This window comes from Gopherus flavomarginatus, chromosome 3, assembly GCF_025201925.1.
Source record: "Gopherus flavomarginatus isolate rGopFla2 chromosome 3, rGopFla2.mat.asm, whole genome shotgun sequence".
NCBI lineage: Eukaryota > Metazoa > Chordata > Testudines > Testudinidae > Gopherus > Gopherus flavomarginatus.
The window spans coordinates 236,919,370-236,937,887 of NC_066619.1; the positions used below are offsets into that span (position 1 = coordinate 236,919,370).

The following is an 18,518-nucleotide window of genomic DNA, read 5'->3' on the forward strand; positions in this document are numbered from 1 at the left end:
CTAAATCTCTAGCTAGGATGGGCTGGGAGCGGCCTGCTGAGGCAGGGGAGGCCCTGAGAAAACATGTTTGTTGGACTTTTTTTTATTTTGAATTTACTTTCCATGCATAAACCCAGAGCCCAAGGAGGATTCTTTTGACCACAGAAAAAGTCTGTGCAAGGGGCCTTGAAGAGGAGGGAGCAGAGGTGGGCTTCTACAGATTGACCTCTGGCCATGAAGAGTGCTCAGCAGGCAGAGGAACTTGTTACAAAGATCCTTTCTGATTCAAGTTTATTATAGAAAGTGACAAAGTTCTGTTGTTTGTAGAACCTTCAGGTGCAGGCTACAGCTCTCCTGACAATCCTGAGGTTTTTCAGGAGAATTAGCATATGAAAGTAGCATACAGAGATTTCCTTGACTTTTTTTTTTAAAGGGAACAGTTTGCATATAAAGTAATAAGGCTCTAATCTTGAATGTTTTCAAGTTAAATTTTGTATTTATATTGAGGTTTAGCTCTGAAATATTTCATTTATACTATCAACAAATGTTAGTGTTGTGTAGATTTATATATACTTCTAGCTCTATTTATAAACTAAGCAGACTGGAAGTCCCACATCATTTGAAAATATTGCAGTGTGCAAACTGCAGTTCTTTTTCTAGTGAACATGTGCTTCTGGGCCAAATCCTTCCCCCTCAGCCAAACCAGAGTGTGACACAAGGAGGGAGATAGTGAATGGGTTCAGCAGCTGAGATCAAGGAGTTCTGTCTATCTCATATACTTACATAGACTCATAGACTCTAGGACTGGAAGGGACCTCGAGAGGTCATCGAGTCCAGTCCCCTGCCATCATGGCAGGACCAAATACTGTCTAGACCATCCCTGATAGACATTTATCTAACCTACTCTTAAATATCTCCAGAGATGGAGATTCCACAACTTCCCTAGGCAATCTATTCCAGTGTTTAACTACCCTGACAGTTAGGAACTTTTTCCTAATGTCCAACCTAAATCTCCCTTGCTGCAGTTTAAGCCCATTGTTCTTGTTCTATCATTGGAGGCTAAGGTGAACAAGTTTTCTCCCTCCTCCTGATGACACCCTTTTAGATACCTGAAAACTGCTATCATGTCCCCTCTCAGTCTTCTCTTTTCCAAACTAAACAAACCCAATTCCTTCAGCCTTCCTTCATAGGTCATGTTCTCAAGACCTTTAATCATTCTTGTTGCTCTTCTCTGGACCCTCTCCAATTTCTCCACATCTTTCTTGAAATGCGGTGCCCAGAACTGGACACAATACTCCAGTTGAGGCCTAACCAGCGCGGAGTAAAGCGGAAGAGTGACTTCTCGTGTCTTGTTTACAACACACCTGTTAATGCATCCCAGAATCACGTTTGCTTTTTTTGCAACAGTATCACACTGTTGACTCATATTAAGCTTGTGGTCCACTACGACCCCTAGATCTCTTTCTGCCATACTCCTTCCTAGACAGTCTCTTCCCATTCTGTATGTGTGAAACTGATTGTTCCTTCCTAAGTGGAGCACTTTGCATTTATCTTTATTGAACTTCATCCTGTTTACCTCAGACCATTTTTCCAACTTGTCCAGATCATTTTGAATTTTGACCCTGTCCTCCAAAGCAGTTGCAATCCCTCCCAGTTTGGTATCGTCCGCAAACTTAATAAGCGTACTTTCTATGCCAACATCTAAATCGTTGATGAAGATATTGAACAGAACCGGTCCCAAAACAGAACCCTGCGGAACCCCACTTGTTATACCTTTCCAGCAGGATTGGGAGCCATTAACAACTACTCTCTGAGTACGGTTATCCAGCCAGTTATGCACCCACCTTGTTATGCATGCCCCCTGTTACCGTAGTATCTAAGTGCCTCATAATTTCACATGTATTTATCTGCATGCCTGTGAAGTAGAGAAGGACTATTATCTCCATTTTACAGATAGGGAACTGAGGCACAGAGAGACTACATGACTTAGAGTCATAGAAATGTGGGGTTGGAAGGGATCTTGAGATCATATAGTCCAGCCCCCTGGGCTGAGGGAAGACCGAGCATACTAGACCATCCCAGAATGGTGTTTGTCTAACCTGTTCTTAAAAATCTTCCAGTGATGAGTACTCCATTATCTCCCTGGGAAGCCTGTTCCAGTACTTATCTATTCTTATAGTTAGGTTTTCCTAATATCTAACCTAAATCTTCATTACTGTAGATTAAGCCCATTACTACTTGTCCTACCTTCAGCAGATGTGGAGAACAATTGATTACTGTCCTCTTTATAACAGCCTTTAGCACATTTGAAGACAGTTTTTAGGTCCCCCCTCAGTCTTTTTTCCCTCTCAGAACTAAACATACCCAGTTTTTTTAACCTTTCCTCATAGGTCAGGGTTTCTAACCCTTTTATCATTTTTTTTGTTCTTCTCTGGACTTTCTCCATATTGTTCCTTAAGTGTGGCACCCAGAATTGGTCACTGTACTCCAGCTGAGGCCTCACCAGTGCCAAGTAGACACAGTTACTTCCTGTGTATTACATTTGATGCTCCTATTAATACACCTCAGAATATTAGCCATTTTTTCAACTGCATCCCATTGTTGATTAATGTTCAGTTTGTGATCCACTATAGCTCCCAGATCTTTTTCAGCGGTACTGTTGCCTAGCCAGCTATTCCACATTTTGCAGTTCCTTCCTAAGTGAAGTACTTTCTATTTTTCTTGAATTTTGTCTTGCTGGTTTCACTCCAGTTCTCCAATTTGTCAATGTCATTTTCAGTTCTAATCTTGTCCTCCAAAGTGCTAGCTTGGTTCCATACACAAATTTTGTAACCATATCCTCCACTCCATTATCCAAGTTATTAATGAAAATAGCAAATAGCACCAGACCAAGACCCCTGCGAGACCTTGTTAGATGTGTTCTACCAGTTTGATAGCAAACCATTGAAGAATTGTGCTGAAAGAGTAGCTATCAACCAGTTGTGCACCCACCTTTAGTAATTTTATCTAAACCCCATTTCTCTAGTTTGCTTATGCAAATATCACATGGGGCTGTCAAAAGCCTTACTAAAATCAAGATATATGACATCATCAGTTCCCTCCTCCCTCCCATCCATTAGGTCATTAACCTGGTAAAAGAAAGGAATTAGGCTGGTTTGGTGTAATTTGTTTTATACAATTTCATGTTGGCTATTCCTTATTACTCTGTTATTCTCAAGGTGTGTATAACTCACTCACTCACTCATGCCCGTCACCCCAATCGGGGTATGGCCGCCAACCACAGATCTCCAGAGTCCTCTATCCTGGGCCATTCGCTCTAGCTGGTTCCAGGTATAGCCCATTTTTTTGCTATCAGCCTGAAGGTCGCGTCGCCAGGTGTTTCTTGGACGGCCTCTTTTCCGCTTTCCTTGGGAGTTCCACCGCAGTGCCTGTCTGGTGATGTTAGTTGGATGCTTACATAGTGTATGTCCTATCCAACCCCACCTTCTCCTTCTGATTTCTTCCTCTACTGGGAGTTGACAGGTCCTCTCCAAGAGGTGGATGTTACTGATGGTGTCTGTCCAGCGGATCTGGAGAATCCTTCTGAGGCAGCTATTAATGAAGGTCTGGATCTTCCTGATGGTTGTTTTGGTTGTCCTCCAGGTTTCAGCTCCATATAGTAGGACTGATTTCACATGGGAGTTGAACAGTCGAATTTTTATTGCCAAAGACAGCTCACTGGAGCTCTAGATGTTCTTGAGCTGTAAGAAGGCTGCTCTTGCCTTACCAATCCTTACTTTGATGTCTGCGTCTGTGCCAACCTGCTGGTCGATGATGCTACCTAGGTAGGTAAAGGACTGCACTTCTTCCAGGGGGCTTCCATTCAGTGTGACTGGGTCATTGCTGATGGAGTTAATCCTAAGGATCTTGGTCTTGTCCTTGTGAATGTTGAGGCCAACCTATGATGACGTGGCTGCCACTACGTTGGTCTTCTCTTGCATCTGCTGTTTACTGTGCGAAAGGAGTGCAAGGTCGTCAGCAAAGTCCAGGTCATCAAGCTGGGTCCACAACGTCCACTGGATTTCGTTCCTACGCTCGTAAGTGGATGTCTTCATAATCCAATCGATGATGAGGAGAAAGAGAAGTGGTGACAACAAGCATCCTTGCCTGACTCCAGTTTGCACCTGGAAGCTGTTAGTAAGCTGCCCTCCATGGATCACTCTACAGTGTATACCATCATATGAGTTCTTGATCAGGTTGACCACCTTTTCTGGGATGCCGTAGTGCCGAAGGAGCTTCCAGAGGGTCTCTCGATCCACGCTATCGAACGCTTTCTCATAATCAACAAAGTTGATGTACAACGAGGAGTTCCACTCCATAGACTGCTCGACTATGATGCGAAGCATTGCTATCTGGTCCGCGCATGATCTGTTCTGCTGGAAACCTGCCTGTTCATCTCGTAGCTGTGGATTGACGGCATCCTTCATTCTCTCTAAGAGGACTCGGTTGAAGACCTTCCCTGGCACCGACAGGAGTGTGATTCCTCTATAATTGGCACAGTTGCTAAGATCTCCTTTCTTGGGGATTTTGAAGAGATGTTCCTCTTTCCAGTCCACCGGAATCACTTCTTCTTCCCATATCTTCTCAAAGAGGGGGTACAGCATTTCCACTGAAGCATCCAGGTCTGCTTACAGGGCCTCTGCTGGGATGTCATCAGGTCCAGCTGCCTTCCTATTCTTCATCATGTGATGGCTTTTCTGATCTCATCTCTGGTTGGTTTATCGCAATTAATTGGGAGGTCCTCGTTGGCTCGGTTGATATCTGGTGGATTTGGTGGTGCTGGACTGCTCAGGAGTTCCTCAAAGTGCTCCGCCCATCTGTTCGTCTGTTGTTCTATTCCTGTTATAGACTTTCCCTGCTTGTCTTTAACGGGACATTCTGGCTTGCTGAACTTTCCAGACAGTCGCCTGGTAGTATCATACAGCTGTTTCATATTACTGCTGTATGCGGCCTGCTCCGCTTCTGCTGCCAGTTCATCCACATACTCTCTCTTATCCTTCCTGATATTTCTCTTCACTGCTCTGTGGGCTTCAGCATACTCTTTTTGAGCTTTGGCCTTTGCTGCTCTAGTCCTGCTGTTATTGACTGCTGCCTTCTTCTTCTTTCTGTCTTCTATCTTGATCAAGGTCTCTGCTGTGATCCACTCTTTCTGCTGGTGTTTCTTAATTCCAAGCACTTCCTGGCATACTGACCTAAGTGTCTCTCTCACTTTCTGCCATCTGTTTAGTACACTGTCTTCCTCTTCCTCAGACCGATCCTGTAATACTGAAAACTTATTCTTCAGTGTCAGTCCAAAATCTTCCTTGGTCTTATGGTCCTTAAGAAGGCTGACGTTGTACTTCACTCTTCTGTCTGACGCGTCTATCCAGTTCTTTTTCAGCTTCAGCTTCAATCTGGCCACCACTAAGTGATGGTCGGACGCCGCGTCTGCTCCTCTTCTAACTCTAACGTCCTGCAAGGATCTTCTGAACTTCTTGCTAATGCAGACATGATCGATCTGATTTTCTGTCATGCCTGCTGGTGATACCCAGGTACTCTTGTGGATCCGCTTGTGAGGAAAGATGCTACCTCCTATGACCAGGTTGTTAAGTGCACACAGATCCACAAATCTCTCTCCATTCTCACTCATCTTTCCCAGAGCGTGGGTCCCCATGACTTGTTCGTATCCTGTGTTGTCAGGTCCAATTTTGGCATTAAAGTCTCCCATAAGGATGATGATGTCTTTGTCTGGGAGAATCTCTAATATTTTCTGGAGTCTGTTGTAAAAATAATCTTTGTCCTCCTCTTCTCTGTCATTAGTTGGAGCGTAGCACTGAACAACATTCATCTTAATCCTCTTCATTTTAGTTCTGAAGGATGCTGTGATGATCCTGGGACCATGTGCCTCCCAACCAATCAGTGCTCTCTGTGCCTGCTTGGACAACATGAAGCCTACTCCCTGTGTGTGCGGTGTGTCGCTCTCTTCATGTCCTGAATACAGCAACAGCTCTCCTGTCAACAGTCGTCTCTGTCCCGCTTGCGTCCATCTTGTCTCGCTAAGGCCTAATAGGGTCAGGTTGTTGCTCCTCATCTCTGCTGCAACCTGTGCCGTCTTTCCTGACTCGTACATGGTCCTCACATTCCATGTGCCTATGGTAATCCTCCTGGTTGCAAGAAGGGTAATTGGCTTAGTGGCTTCCTCACGGCTTTTACCACCCAGCGTCATGCATCTTCGAGTTGAAGACCGTTCTTTTTCCAGGGTAAAAGTCTCTGTTATCTCTATTGTTGGCGTTTCTGTAGCAGGTTGATTTTTTACGAGGTGGAGTTGCTAGCCCCACGCCCAACCCTCCTCCTTTATCCTGACTTGGGACAGGCAGGTGGCCCCAAAGGACCTCTCTGGTGGAATTAGGTATGTATAAATTGATTTTTAAATATTTTGTTTCATTATCTTTCCATGTATCAAAGTTAGACTGACTAATCTGTAATTCCTTCAGTTCTCTTTGTTCCCCATTTTAAAGACAGGCACTATGTTTGCCATTTTTCAGTCCTAGGGACCTCACCCATCCTCCATGAGTTCTCTAAATTGATCAGTCACTAATGTTTCTGAGATTACTTCTAAATCAATAAATCACACTAGCAGGACATAAATGGAACTCTGAATATATTTCACTAGGGTACTTAAACTATCTCTCTGAAGCAAAGTGTGATTATGAATAAAAGGGAAATATTATTACACTTTGAAAATAAGATCACTTATTTAGGTGTCTAATATGGAGTTAGATACCTACATTTGAAAATGTTAGCCACGGTATTTTATTTTTATGTAAGACTATTTCTTCTTTGCTATTCCATAGATATAATCTACTATCTTTATATTAGTTAATCATTCAATGTTAAGAACAAATCTCAAAAGCAGCAAATAATGTTAATAAACTTGAAAAGATTTGGAAAAGTAGTATAATTGGCATTGATAACACAAATATGAATTTTTAACACTGGTATCATGTCTGGCTTCATATATGGAGCAGAGTCATGGAAATTAATAAGATCAACTTGTTCCAAAATAAATGCCTGTGGAAGATTTTCATAGTCCATTGGAAAAAGGTTCTTGCAACAACAGACAGTTTAGGTAGAACAAACCAACCTAAAGCATCAAACATGGTAAGATGATGATGATGATGATGGACATATTTAGAATCTGATTTAAGGATGCCACCAACAGGGCTTTCACATCATGTGATAATATGGACACCACCTGGGAAGAGAAAAAGAGAGCAACCTAGAAAAACATTATGTAGAACAGTAGAGAAAAAAGCCAAATCCATCATGATGCTCAGAAGCCTGAATAGACATGCATATAACCAAAATAAATGGCAGAAACTGGGGGATGTCCTTTGCACCTGGGGTTTAGAAAGATAAAGCGTCATTAGTAATGGAACAGAAAGCTGTGTTAGTCAATGACAGATACATGGCATGGTTTCCTTTGTCTGTAGGAGTTTGGCAAGGCTGCATGCTGCCACCATTGTTGTTCCATATCAGTATTGATTGGTTGATGGCAGTTTTGGATGGTGTTGAGCTGAGCACCATTCTGCTTTGAGGTCATGAATATATGCTGCTTTATGGCTGCCAATCATGTGGGTGTCAAAACTTTGGTAGTGCAATAAAAAAAACTGAACATAGAGCCAGGCCACTTTAAAGATCTAGCCAGAGATTGATTTCCAAGGAAACCCATGTCCCTTTGGGATTTGTCATGATGGTGGCACTAAGATGTTCTTACATGGAAATTATAGGGAAGCAAAGTTAAAGTTGAGGGACCTCGCATAAGGCAATAGTCAGAGGGACACCTTTTTGTAAAGAAGCAAGGATCTTGTGAAAATTATTTGAAAAGCCTTTTGCAGGATGAAAGGGAAAATACAATGATTCTGTAGAAGAACTTCCTTGAGTGGTTGTTCTCTAAGTGAAGGTTTATTAATGTTATTTTCAGAGTAGCTGCTGCTGCCTAATGTAATAGTGTTAGAATGGGGAAGAAAAGAATGAAGGTTGTCTGCCTAGCCTCCTTTTCCCGTCACAATCCTCTCTGAGAGGGAGATTCCTTGCTTAGGGTCTGAAGGGGAACAGAGACAGCAAAGGCAGAAGGGGACTGAACAGACCCACTCTGTGCTTCCTTTCCTTTCCCAGTGGTGCTTAAAAACACCGTGCCAGTAGAGGAGACATACATAGTGGAGCCCCATTCTGCAGAGCCTGGATAACTGATTTCCAGTGATGGAGGATCTTGCTGAGTTTTCCCTCCCTGAATTCTCCATTCTTTGGTTGATGCTGATATTCCTTCCTGTACTCCTGTGGAGTTAATAATTATTCCTGCTCTTTTCAGGATCTGATTTTATTTCCTCTTAGTAACTGTAACCAGTTATAACAAATATTTTTTTGTTTGCAATATTTGAATTGTGAGCTATGAGATGCTATTAGTAATTCTTTTTTGTCACTGAGGCTCTTTTGACTATGTGTCAATATTAGTGTGGATATATTTATCTCTGGTATGTGTACAACTTTGTATTGTTTCTTATCCGGAGACACACACATTTTTAATGGCATTCCAGAGATGGAAGAGTTAAGGGTGTCTTTGTATAATTTTGGTGACTCTGGTTGGTTAGGGTTGATTTAGTAGGGTAATTGTTGGTGTATTTGTATCAATGGGCGGACTAAAAGATAATTTATATTGGTATATAGCTTTTTTATGTATATCCCGTTTTTTGTATTGTTTTGAGTATGGCTTTATCATCCACTATTGGGGTTTCATGAAGCACAAAGTATTTTTGTTTGTTTTCCCTGTTTTTTTTTAATGTTTAAATACAAATAGTAGATCTGAAAGTTTCAATTAATTTGTTGTACTATAACATTGTCCGTTTTACTTCAATGAGAAATTGACCAGTTTACCTCACTTAATAATTGTATGTGGCAGTGAGACAGCCACTAACAAAGATACCTGCAGTCTCCTATTGTTCCCCATGGGAGTGAAACCACAGGCTGTCCTTAGTCAGAATGGCTGCCATACGTGTATAGTCTTTGAAAGTGGACACAAAAGACTGCTCCTTGGAAAGATAGCCATTAATTCTTTTACATTGCTTGCAATGCAGTTGAAGCCAAGCTGACCGACCATCTCTTGAGTTCTATGGTTAGGAAATGGCAGGAAACTGGGAGGAGGCAGGGATTATTGGCATTGCAACTGCTCATCAACATGTCCTTTTTGCTATATTGCTGCAAAGTGATTTGACACACTTCATTAAGCAAACTAGTTTATTTAGTTGCCGCGGTGTAGGGTTTTCCCCCTAAAAGTCTGATTGTTTTTTCCCATTTTTTGATTAATCTGCATGTATTTTCAAGACTGTATCTTCAGCCATTTTTCACCAAAATTTTATTGGGGGGGGGAGAAAGTGAATCAAAACTAGAAGGTTACAAAGGAAAAGGTGCTGCCACCTTCGATATGGTGCATCTAGTATGCCACCATATTGTTTGAACATTATGTAAGCATTTTTATAACTCTTAGAAATGTACCGTAAGATACTCCTGTTCTGAATCTGACTCAATTTCAAAATTCAATTAAAATTGCTGACATTTTCTTTTTTTCCACCCTCTACAGGAGTAACAACTGTGTTGACAATGACAACATTGAGCATCAGTGCACGAAATTCCCTCCCCAAAGTAGCATATGCAACAGCCATGGATTGGTTTATTGCTGTTTGTTATGCATTTGTATTCTCTGCATTGATAGAATTTGCCACTGTAAATTACTTCACAAAACGAGGATGGGCATGGGATGGAAAAAGCGTAGTCAATGATAAGGTAAATGATAATGAAAAACATTTATATTTCCAGTCAATTCTAAGAAAATAGTTTAACAGATATTTTGATAGTTGGTTATTACTGAAAAATACTTGAATTTTCAAACTAATAGAAAGATTATGACTTGTGAGATGAAAGTCGGGGTGGATAGAAAGATATTGTAAAGTGTGTGCTCAAATTGCCAAACTCTAGCAAAAATTAAACTGCATACAGGAACTTTCTCTAGCAGGCTGTCCTTGGAGGAATGATGATTATGTCAGGGCTCTCTCCACATTAATCAATAGCCTATTTGAGTCTTGTTAAATGTCAAAAAATATAAAATCAGAGGTTACACCACATTATGCTCCTGAGTCCTTCATGTGGAAATGAATAAAATCAGAGTAATATTTCTGTAAAAAATCTTTATTCAGACAATGAAAATAAGCTTCCTACACTTGCATCCATTACATTTCAAAACATTGGAGATACTGTCACATTCACCAAACTTCATTATTTCCTTATTTGTTTTATAGTTAGCCATTTCCCTCATGTTCTCTGTCTGCATTACTGTGAAGAATGAGGGAGTTATATGTAGGGTTTTATTTATAAATATCATTTGTCGCTCAGGTTATGTCTGATATTAACCTGCCCAAATGCCAGGAGTTAAATCAAAGAGGGTGTTAAGGGGGAAGCAAACAGGAACCAAAATAGTGGCTCCTTAAGGGATTAAGGGGGTAAACTATTAATTAGGGAATGGCCCTGCTTAGCTCCCACCAGGCTGCATAGTTTACTCATCTTGAGGCTGAAGGCCTAGGATCAAGTGGGGTCCCAAAGATGCTGCCCATGGGAATGAGAGGGGGCTGCCAAGGGAGTGACAGGGAGAGCTAACAGTCGGACAAGGAGACACCAAAGCAAAGTGCGCATGCTGCAGGCAGGAGAGTCTGCTTCTCCTAGCTGGAGATGGGAGTTAGCTGGGTTAAGGGCAACTTAAATAAGTGTTCAAGGAAAGATTAAAGTGTAGGTAAGGGACAATATACGAGTAGGACTCTGTTCTTTAACCCTTTGCTCTGTGTGCTTTCTACCTTTGGGTTAATGAATAATGCTTTGTTTTGAAGATGTTGTTTCTGGGTCACTTCAAACTTATATTGTTGCTGACACCTGAAGGGAAAAGGTTTATGGGTGCCAATCTCAACTTGGACTGTTTAGCTAACAGGTTGAGAAATGGGTGCAGGGGGAGGAGGGGCCTGCAGCCTAGAGACCTAGTCTCAGAGTGGCTGGACAGTGTGATTCCACTCAGAACAAGGGGCAGGAGGCCAGCTCTGTCTCTTGAGGTGTGCACTCAAGAGAGACTGTCCCTAATCATGACACGTGCAAAAACGGCAAATTCTAGACGGACCAGAGTGCTGTGAGCAGCAGTGCAAGTAGGGTGGTATGGTCTGGTCTGCCATACCAGCAAGATATTTATAGCTGATATGGCATACCGGAAAGAAGAGGAGCAGAATGTGGGACTGCTGGGCAGCCCCATGCCGGCAGCTCCTCCAGTGCAGCGGTACTGCCTCAGTCCTTCCATGCCTGGTCTCCTTCCTCTGTCCAGCAGCCAGCCCCGGGGACAGTGTGTGGGGCAACTTTTAACTGAATGTAATAGTGTTTTAATCACCTGACTACATTGGCATTATTGCAAGATTTGGTGTCAAGTCCTATAAATCATTTTTGTAAATAACACAGAACAAATGCTATTACTGTCTCTTGACTTAATACATTATGTAATTACTCTCTCTACCGTACCTTCATTCAGTAAATGAGAGAGAATCTCTGCTAAGGAAAACTTCAAACTGTGGTTGCTCCTGACCCAAACCTGGGTACAATATTATGTATTTCCCTAATAGGAGTGAAGCAAAGATTAGCAGTTAATGTTTGCACAGTGCTTTGAATATGTAAAGTGGTGCATACAAGTGCAAAATATTGTATCAGTAATAAGGAAGAACTGTAGAAAAAGTGACAGCGCATCCTTTCTTAACTCTTGTTGCTCCTAGTGAAGAATGAGGCACCCACAACTTCAGGCATCACTTCCTAGATTCTAGGAATAGATCCTGAATCACTTACCAACAGATTACCTGTATGTCAAACAAATGCAGCTTTTCTGACTGGCACATTGACTTCATTATAAATTATGTAGGAAGACCTTATGAACTCTCCAATCATCCTTCAATTGCTTCTTTAGTGTAACAGTGTTCTTGCGTGATCTCAGAAGTGGCAGCTGCTTAACAGCTAAATATCAGTGGGGTAGCCATGTTAGTCTGGATCTGTAAAAGCAGCAAAGAGTCCTGTGGCACCTTATAGACTAACAGACATTTTGGAGCATGAGCTTTCGTGGATGAATACATGCATCCGATGAAGTGGGTATTCACCCACGAAAGCTCATGCTCCAAAATGTCTGTTAGTCTATAAAGTGCCACAGGACTCTGAACAGCTAAAGTATGCCTTCCCTGGGCAAAATGAGCAAAATTCAAGTGACCCAGCATCAACACAGTGTCTGCTCAGGTTGTCATTCTTGATCTTAAATGCCTTTTCCTTGTAAACAGGGTAGTTGACCTGTTCCTTATTTTATTTCTTAAACTCTCAAACGTATTGATGTGGAATCTAGCTCTGTTCCTATGTAAGTGACTACTATAGGACAGAACACTTTGCAGGATGAGGGCCTGTTTTCCAGGGGAAAAAATGACCCAAGACATGGCTTAGACTTGTATGTGAATATATGCCAAAATGTAGAGTTTGTGTAACTTAAGCTTTACAAGATTTAATATTAAAAGAAATATTTTTTCAGGTGATTGAATTGCTTAAAAAAATGCCAATAAAGGCAATTTTTTGTTTTTGATTTGAACATTTTACTACAGCATTTGCAACTCAAACATTGCAGCATTGTGTTAGCACCCAAGAAAAAAATGTAAATTGAAAAAACATGGAAATTATTTTTCAAAATCACGTGCCAAGCAGAGTGAAATATAAAAAGTAAGCAAATAGGAGAGATGGTGATTAGATTTTAAAAATGTGTTCTTTTGTATAACCTAGGAGCTGATCCTGCATAGTGCAGGAAAGAGAGTAGAAAGGTTTTTTTGGACCACAGTTGTTGACAAGCCATAGCTTTGTTAGTTCATATCTTGTTCAGGCATCCATAATATGGTACGTAGACAGACAGCCTACCCTGTACAGACTACAGGTTTTTACTCTTGTGTATTAAGGGGATGAAGGGTCAGGGTGCAGAGGTGACCGTGGAAGGCCTCCTTACCCTTACCTTCAATCCTGACGTCAGATCTGGGGCAGGGGTAAGTAGATACATACCTCAGGTAGTGATGATAATGGGAAGTAGGGCTGTTACTCACTCACAGATGTCTCTTCCCCAGATTTTAGCCATTGCAGGATTTTAAAATATCCTTAGCCACCTGAGCAAGCAATATAAATATAATTAAAAATATATGCGAATAACCAGAGTATCTTAAATAATTGAATTACAGTATGAGTTTGTATTTTTATTGGTGTGGAATTATGGGGTGTACGAGTAATGCAAACATTAGATTTGGGGGGCAGGGGAGAGATATCCCACTTGCTAATGTTTATATTAATGTACTGACAGGTAACCGTAGTCATTTGGCTATGCAATCAGTCTTTAATTATCCCCTCCAGCAGTTGTTGTAATAGTCCTTTCACTTCATTATGGTAGGATCTGGGCATTAGTTCAATGACAGTGTGGATTGTATCATTCTCACCTACCTTTTTTTTCTGGTGGTGGCCCTTTTGCTGATTCATTTCCTGCTTCCTGTTTACCATTAGCTCTATCAGAACACTGGGCCTCAAGCCAAGACTAGAGACTGAAGCTGGCTCCTACTCAATCAATCTAGGTAGTAGCCAGTCCTTCAAAGATATCCACCATCACGGACCCTTTCTCCCCTGGAGACTCCTGTTGACTTCAGTGGGACTCTGTGTGAGCATAAAGGCCTATTCTTCCAGATTTCTTTACTAGATTGAGACACTATTCTGTAGCTTCCATCTGGGAGACTGAGGGCATCATCTACATGTGCTTTGTCAATCACCGACATTTATTTTTCCATCTTCACTTTTTAAAAAAAACATTTGAAATGCTGTTTTATTGAATCTGATTTGGCAAGTGTCCCATGCAGTAAATATTTAACTTCATGCTGTCTTCCAATAGAAAAAAGAAAAAGCATCTGTCATTAAGAAAAACAATGCCTATGCAGTGGCTGTTGCCAATTATGCTCCAAACATTACCAAGGACTCAGTGCTACCAACAATCTCCAAGAGTGCTACCACCACAGAACCCAACAAGGCAAAGCCAGAAGCCAAGCCGCAAGAAGCAAAGAAAACATTCAACAGTGTTAGCAAAATTGACAGAATGTCTAGAATAGTGTTTCCAGTCTTATTTGGTACTTTTAACTTAGTGTACTGGGCTACATATTTAAACAGGGAACCTGTCTTACTTGGGTTTGCTCCCTCAACTTAAAAGCTAAATTACACTGGAGATGTATAAAATCATTATATCAGATAGGTTGTTTTGCTATGTACAGTACGACTAATAACTGCTAATCTGTGAACCAATATGTACAGAGTGTATATAGTTAACTTATCCGTGTATCTCCAAAGGAGGCACACAATGTTTATTTATGGATCTGTAAACAGATAGCACCCATGGCTAATACAGCCAGCTCTTTAGAACTTCTACCCAGGGGATTTCCTTAAAACTGGGATTCAAATACACAGAATTATATCTTCTCCATACAATTAGAGGAAAATATAGTCCCGCGTAACTATTTAGGAACAGTATTTTTTTAATTTAAAGTTAAAATATTTTTCTATAAAATAACTAATTCTACTTTAATGGGAAAAGCGGTCATTAAAAATTATTTTTAAAAAAAACTTATTTCATACAATGGAAGTGCCCATGTACATATTATAGAATGATGAGCTCAAACTATTCTGTTGTTCACAAACATTTTGGAAAGTAGTTATGTTTAAAACTTAATAAAGACTATTGGAATGCCAAGGCCATTAGTTCCTTACTTCTAGACCTCCTTTGAACTTGTTAATGAAGTATTCCAACTCATTTAAGTGAGCAGTGGCGGTTAATCAAATTTCTAGCATCAATCAACTTCCACTAGAAAAACTGTTTTTTTCTCCTCCGTGCTTGTTTCTCTGAGGTTGCTGAACCAAGTTCTCTTATTCAGCAAGGTCAGAAAAGGTTTTTTTAAAATTAGATTGTTAGGCTCATAAATATTGGTAATTGACACTCAGAAATTTTTCAGGGTCAAGTATATCACAAATATAAAATGCTCTTTTTCCTGCCTAGTATGTACAGGAAAATCTGCCTTAAAAAGGCTTCCTCACATCTGCCCACAGAAGCCACGGTTTTCAAAGGAAACAGCAGTTTGTGATTGCGATCCAGGAAGTTGTCCTCATGGATAAGATTTATTACTGCTTTTGTAAATTACAACTTTACATTTCAATGACATAACTTAACAACTTTGTATACTAGAAAGGGTTTTGCTAAGATGTGAATGTTATTTTTAATAAACTTCAGTGCATCATCTGTAATTGTCAGTTATTTCATATGCAAAATATAACAAAATTGGAGCTGCCATCTGCAATTTTATATGAATATTTAATGTTAGTAAAATTAATTTTCATCTGAACCTTTGCAAATATTCCTTATGCCCTGAAAGCCTGGTAAATTAAGGCATAACTAATAATTGTGCACTGTATTTAGATTTTAATGTACTTGGCCAATCAAAAATATTTTGATTCACATATACATTAGCAGTTATTAGTTGACTTTTTAAAATAGATGCACCTTTATGATGGTGTGTTTACAGTAGAAACATATGTCATCGTATAGTGTCACTTATTGCAGTTTTGTACAGTGCTTCAGTATAGTGCATAAAATAAGTATGTTCAAAGTTTGACAAACTTGTACAAATATTTCTAAAATGAATAAATGAATTATCTTAAGACATGGAAACTAGTAAAAACAAAGAAGAAGAATCGAACATTGCTTTTTTTGCTGTTTAATTTTCTTGTCTTTTCTTTGTTTTTAGTGTGATTTCTTATTTTGTGCTTTGCATGACAGTATAGATGCCAAGGTCACAAATGCATTTTAGTAGTAGACTTTACAATGAAGACAGACTTGACTTTAGTCAAACAAGATATTCCATACGATATCAGTAAAATAGAAGGGAGAACCACTGGTGAAATGTGAATTCCCTTCGTCCTCTCTAATAAATCCATCTTAATTCATCAACGGTAGTTGAAAAACAAGCACTTTACTCAAAATATTAAAATAGAAATACCCTTATTTTCATATATATATATATATATATATATATATATATATATATAAATGTAGATCTTCCATGTAATACAGAAATGTGTGCAATAGGATGATAAAGTGTGTAAGGTCTGAAGGCAAGCAATAAAAAGTTTTTTTTCATGGTATAATTATACATTTTAAAAATGTTTATTTGTAAACTATAAAAGATCCCTTTAATGTCATAGTGTCCAGGTATAATATATATACATATGTAGAATATTTGTAAATATTGATCTTGTAGAAAAATCCTTTCATGTTTCTCTCTGTTTCTGGCAAAGGGCTCTTACTATGTGGTATAGTGGAGGCCCAAGCTTATCTGCTGTCAGACTCTGAGTAGGTTGATTACTGGTTTTGTGTACCTTTGGGCACCATCCTGCAACCTGATGGGAGCTCTCAACTCCCACTATCTTCAACAGGAGTTGAGGACTCTCAGCACCTCACAGGTTTGGGCTTATTCTACCCCAGTTACATCCCAGATAGCTCAACAAAGTTAGGTTTGCTGTCTCAAATAGTGGGAAGTCAGAACTCTGCCCTCTAGATACATGAGCAGTGCTTAATTTGTGCCAGGGCTGAGCCCCAGCCCAGCACATCTGGGCTTGCTGCATCAGTCATGAACGTACAAAAAATGACTTGAGCCATGGAACCTAATTGCTAGATTTCTGGCACTTCTTTCATTACAAATTAAGCACTGTATATGAGTGTGTCCAGAGGTGCATTTAATTATGTGATGGGAGAGAGCTGTGTATCCTTGTTTGTTTGTATTTTTAAAGGAACGCACACAGAGGTATCCGACTTACAGAATTCAAGCAAGTCCTGTCATTGCTTCAGAAAATTAATGTGCTTAATTTATAACTGCACTGGGCCTGCTGTAAATTGTGCACCCTCAATTTTACAGAGGGCCTGCTTCTGTTCCCACCTAAATCAGTAGGAGTGTGGGGAGCAGGGTCAGAAATAATGTGTTAGGAGCAACTATTTAATTCACTGAACAGTCCCTATGGACTTGTGCAACACTTAGAGTAAATCACGTAACCACCAGACTTTTAGCACATACTTTAGACATAGAAAAAATAAAACCATATTTGTGGACATAGATTGCATTTAAATGCTTTCAGAGAGCTACATGCAACTCCTGGTGAAGTCGGTGGGATTTGCAAAAGCATATCTAAAAGCAGAGTTTCAGCTCAAAGTCTTGTGCAGTTGGTCTAGATTTAACGTTGCCTTATTTTGTTTATTGCATTTTAAGCAATTTGTCAGTTGTCATGATTCCAATGTTAAATCATTTATGATGATGAAAATGACTAAAAATAAAACTGATGAGCTCTTAAGAGTGACAGCTGTATAGCTGAATGCGAAGATTGAAGTGAACACAAGACCTTAACATAAATTTTGAAATGCCAGCCGTAGGGGTTTTTTTAGTTACTTCAGTCTGCCGCCAAGATTTTTCAAACCTGGTACCAAAAAGTTAGGCTCCTAAATTCATACTTAGGCACTTTTATAGATGCTGAGCACTTGGCGTACATCTACAACACGCAAAAAAAACCATGGCTGGCCTGGGTCAGCTGATTCGGGCTCACAGGGCTTGGGCTGCAGGGCTGAACAATTGCTGTGTAGATATTAGGGTTTGGCCTGGAGCTAGAGATCTGGGACCCTCCACTCTGCACAGCAATTTTTAGCCCCACAGCCAAAGCCCTGTGAGCCCAAGTCAGCTGACTCAGGCGAGCTGCGTCCGTGCTGTGGGTCTTTTATCCCAGTGTAGCCATAGCCTTGGAAGCCTGATCAATTTCAATATGATTTGTTGATGTTCAGCACTTCCAAAAATCAGGCCACTTTTATTTAAGAGATTTATTTATGGATGTAGGAACCTAAATTTGAATTTTTGACCTAACTTGTGTCCCTTTTAGTTTATTCCCACCCCCTCTACCCTCCCAGGCCATCCTCCCAAGCCTTCTATAGCATTTCTTACATGATCCAAAAACAAATACACCAATAACTTAAAAGTTTAAAAAAATAAATAAAATGGCCTATCATTGTGGTAACTTGCACTGGGCTTAACAAGGTTCCAAGCCAGGGTTAAAGAATAGCTTCTTGATGCAGGACTGCAACATTTACTCCTTGATGCAGAAGGCTAGAGAACAGTACCCAAGTATTAATAGTAATTTGGAATTAGGGGGTGAGAAAAGATAGAGGGGCCCTGGGTTTATCAGCCTTGGCACCCTCTGTGGTAGTCTCCTGTCTTAGTTCATTTGTTGTAATGCACTGGCTTCCAAACATTCTTGTTGATATTTTCAGAGAGACAAAATAACTTCACCTTTAATTTATATTTAAC

General features: G+C 40.2%; 1 protein-coding gene across 5 annotated transcripts in view; it reads left to right on the plus strand.

The window, feature by feature from the left end:
* Positions 1 to 17,694, plus strand: part of GABRA2 (gamma-aminobutyric acid type A receptor subunit alpha2) — a 333,249-nt gene extending 315,555 nt beyond the window's left edge. For all 5 annotated transcript variants that reach the window (XM_050947533.1, XM_050947536.1, XM_050947535.1 and 2 more), the window contains 2 exons: positions 9,635 to 9,837; positions 14,024 to 17,694. In XM_050947533.1, coding sequence (XP_050803490.1) covers positions 9,635 to 9,837; positions 14,024 to 14,332 — 512 coding nt within the window. In that variant the 3' untranslated portion in view covers positions 14,333 to 17,694. The remainder of the gene's footprint in view (positions 1 to 9,634; positions 9,838 to 14,023) is intronic.
* The last annotated feature ends 824 nt before the right edge of the window (positions 17,695 to 18,518 follow it).